Genomic DNA, 3,882 nt, shown 5'->3' with positions numbered 1-3,882 from the left:
GCCCATCTTGTATCCACATCACTGATTTGTAAGCTGGGACGTGAATGGAAAATGAATGGAGAATTTGTTTGGTAATTCAGGATGTATCGAAATTTTGAATTCAAACAAAATATAAGACAGGAATTTTCCCTTGTCAACTAAGTCTGGTTGCAGAAGACTTTTCATGGAGAAAAACCATTCCTAAACTTGGAGTGTTAACCCTCTGTTTTCCCCATGCTCTTAAATTGTAAATATAAGATTATAAATATAAATGTGAAAAAAAATAAAAAAAATCCTGCAAATTTTACCAATATTTAATTAACATTAACAACCATTCATTAGGAAAACCATTTTTAACCATTCATTGAGAAAAACCATTCCTGACTTTGGAGTGTGAGAATCTCCATGGGTATCAGATATTCTTGCTGTGCTATGGAACCAACAGTCCAGCACAAAGCTTCACTGTCATAAAAAAACAGTGAGGTACTCTGCCACCAAAACTCTATATACAAGTCCAAACTTTAAGTGGCATTGAAAACCAATGATCTCATGGACGAATAATATTACCAGGAAGTGACATTGCAAACCACACATTTAGAAACAAAATTAACTCTGCAAATTTATCTATAGAATTGGGATGAGAACTTGTTCAATTGTCATCTGGCTGCAGCGATTTGTGTGGAAGGAATGGTGAGAATGGATCCAAACGATCCGCCAGCGCCCAAACTGTTCCCAACCAGGGACGAGCAGTCATCCTCATCTCCATCTCCATCTGCATCTACATGTGCATCTGCATCTGCATCCTCCATGGGCTCGTAGCCATACCCTTCCAAGAACTGGGGCGCCCCTCTCTGCAACAGCCACATGGGTGCGTCAGGAATATCCCATTCTCCCTCCAACATCTTCAGAGCAACGCTCATCCACGGCCGCTGGTTGGGATTGTCCTGAATACACCAGAAAGCAACCTTAGTCATCCTCGTAACACCCTCTACGTCCACACTGTTATCCCCGAGCCTCTTATCAACCAAATCCATATACCTCCCCTCCAGCGCCCTCAGCATGGCCCACGCCGGGAAATAACAGAGCCGAGGGTCGGCTGCCGAGGGATCAAAGTTCTTCCGCCCGGACACCAACTCCAGCAACACCATCCCGAAGCTGTACACGTCGCATTTCTTGGTGGCGATAGAGTACCGAAGCCACTCGGGCGCCAGGTACCCGGGCGTCCCTCGGACCGCCGTCACGACCTGCGTCATGTCGTCATTCAGGAGCTTCGACATGCCGAAGTCTGAGACCTTGGGCATGAAGCTTTTGTCGAGCAGGATGTTCTGAGGCTTTATGTCCAGGTGCATGATGGGTTCTCTGCACTGCTCGTGCAGATACGCCAGGCCACGGGCAGTCCCCACCGCCACGTTGTAACGCTGCTCCCACGTCAGACACCCGCTGCTGTCTTCCCGACCCGAGAATAGCCATTTTTCCAAAGAACGGTTCTCCATGAGCTCGTAAACCAGGAGCCTCTGGCGGGAATCGGCGCAGAAACCCCGTAGTCTCACCAGATTCATGTGGCTTATGCTACCGATAGTCGCTACTTCGGCTCTGAATTCCCTGTATCCTTGTCTCGGTCCATCCAGCTTCTTAACCGCAACTCCGGTCTTGTCCTTCAAAACGCCTTCGTACACAGATCCGAATCCACCCGTCCCGAGCTTTCTGCTGAAGTTATCAGTGGCCTCCTTCAGCTCGTGATACGTGAACCTTGGCGGGAGCCCCGGGAGCGTCTTCAAGAAGGCTTCCTCCTCCATTTCCTCGGGATCTATCTCTTCTTCATCTGTCACCGACTCTCTTATTCGGCTCCTTCGCACGATTAAGATCGTTATCAGGCAGAGGAACAGAGCAGCGGCCGCTGAACTCAACGTGATCCCGGCAACGCTGCCAATGCTCAGGGAATTTCTAGAAGCTAAGGTCACGTTACGAGGCAACTTATTGAGGACCTTAATATACGCTTTGTATGTCTGGTTCGCGGCCAATTTCAGGCTCGACAGCGGGCCATATGCAAGGTAACAGGACGAGGAACTGCTGCGGAAGAAGGCGGCGGTGCAGGAGCAACTGGAATTGCACAGGTTCCTGCATTTTTCGACGGTGGAGACGTTTGCTTCAGGCTTCAGGTAGTCGTTCGCATAGTAATCCACGCCGTCAAGGCTCATGAAATGCTGAGCTGCAGATGGCTGGCTGCACGTCGGCTCGCCCTGGCTGCTATAACATCCCTGCGTCACATCTAAGTTCTGGATTTGATTGAATTCGTCAACTGTTCCGGAGCCCGGGCAGCTGCACTGGCCATTGTCACAGATGCCGTAAGGTCCGCAGGCTGTAGGCAGTATGCAATTCTTATTAGATGGGTCGAGTTCGAAGTCCGTGCTCCAGTCTTTGACATCATTCTGTCCAGGCTTCGGAGAGAGCCGGTAGACGCGAAGGCTGCCATCGCGATCAAGTCTCAGAAACCTGTACTCGTTTTCATCATGGAAATTAGGAGGAGCCATTGACAGCGATTGATTCCCATTAACGCAGGAAGAAGTAGACGACGATTTACCGATAGGTCCACTGAGCGAAACCGTCAAATTCTGGCCCGTATAGACAGCTTCGGAGGTGAGAGACGAGGAATTATAAAAGCAGGGCTTGAGAATACCTTGGTAGTGGATCCCTTGCAGCCCCATAGACCAATAAGGCTCCTCGATTGAGCTTGTGTAGAACAAAACCAACCCTCCCGGTTCCATAACCAGCTTATAAGATCCAGCACTTGTATTCGTAGCAGATGAATTCGAAACAAGCGTCTGTCCCCTTTTCAGCGCCTGCCCGGGCAGCAGAGTGTGCGTGGGATGATCCCAGCTCTGCCATACGAGATTCGAACCCACGGACACCATTGAAGAATTCGTGGTATTATAGATCTGAAAATTACCGTTCTTCGCCATTAAAATGCCATTAGACTTACCAGTACCAATACTCCAGACCACGGTTCCGTCGGAGTCTTCCAGCACGAGGTTCCCTTGACTCCCAACCTTGATCAGCGCGCCCTCTGCGACCGTCCTGTTTCTGTTTGCCGTCCAAATCTCCATTGCAGGAGGCGAGGTGAGATTCAATCCCATAACAACAGACAGAACAAATTTCCTAGAAGAATTAACATCGATGAATCCAAGCCCAAATCTGTGATCCTCGCTAACAATGGCGTTCCCATTTCCATCTGTGACTGCTCTGAAAGGCCCCTGCTCGGTGCTGTACCTAGGAAGGCTGGAGTTCTTGATAGCCACTTTCCAATTGGAAGGCAGTGCAAAGAATTTCCCTTCGCCTGCCCCGATCAAACACAGGAAAATCAAACTACACAGAGCGTTGCAGGACTCCATGGTCTGTCAAAAACTATACCTTTTTTATTTGAATCGAATCCCTATTTTTGTTTACAACTTCCTCCGCCCACAATGCTTTAACCATGCCATAGCACCTGATTAAATAATGAACTTCATTGTGCAATCTAAAAGGATCCCGGAGTCTGAATGTGTCGCGACAATTTTCAACGAGGTGGTTGGATTTGATTTCTCCTCGATATGCCCAGGACAGATATATCATATAGTACGGTAAAGAGTCTGCAGTGTTTCTACGTGGGATGGAATGGAAAGGGAAGAGAGTCTGCAGTATTTCTATGTGGGATGGAATGGAAAGGGAAGGAAAAACATTAGAAGAAGATAATGACCATCCCCTTACCTCGTATGTCTGACATCAACATTTATAATTATGTCCTCAACCCACATTGCTGGCATTAACATTTTACATGATATGGTTGATTAATGGTTCAGTCCAACTTTAGTTGATTTTGATTGTTTTTTTTGGAAATTTGATGATAGCCTTTGCCCTTGCTACTGA

At 47.8% G+C, this 3,882-nt stretch overlaps 1 protein-coding gene across 1 annotated transcript; it reads right to left on the bottom strand.

Annotated features, from left to right (window-relative positions):
• Window positions 1-313: 313 nt before the first annotated feature.
• LOC149190390 (G-type lectin S-receptor-like serine/threonine-protein kinase SD2-5) lies at window positions 314-3,648 on the bottom strand. The gene has a single exon (XM_089412144.1). The coding sequence runs from the start codon at window positions 3,366-3,368 to the stop codon at window positions 636-638; it is 2,733 nt and encodes a 910-aa protein (XP_089268270.1). The 5' UTR covers window positions 3,369-3,648; the 3' UTR covers window positions 314-635.
• Between the last annotated feature and the right edge of the window lie 234 nt (window positions 3,649-3,882).

Source organism: Pinus tabuliformis, chromosome 3_1, assembly GCF_031772625.1.
Source record: "Pinus tabuliformis cultivar Carrire ecotype Pingquan chromosome 3_1, CPIR1, whole genome shotgun sequence".
NCBI lineage: Eukaryota > Viridiplantae > Streptophyta > Pinopsida > Pinales > Pinaceae > Pinus > Pinus tabuliformis.
The sequence above is the reverse complement of the archived record's forward strand: the minus strand, read 5'-3'. Positions and strand labels throughout refer to the sequence as shown.

Bases quoted from the DNA above. Each gene is read 5' to 3' on its own strand.
- LOC149190390 (XM_089412144.1), bottom strand. From the start codon at position 3,368: ATGGAGTCCTGCAACGCTCTGTGTAGTTTGATTTTCCTGTGTTTGATC.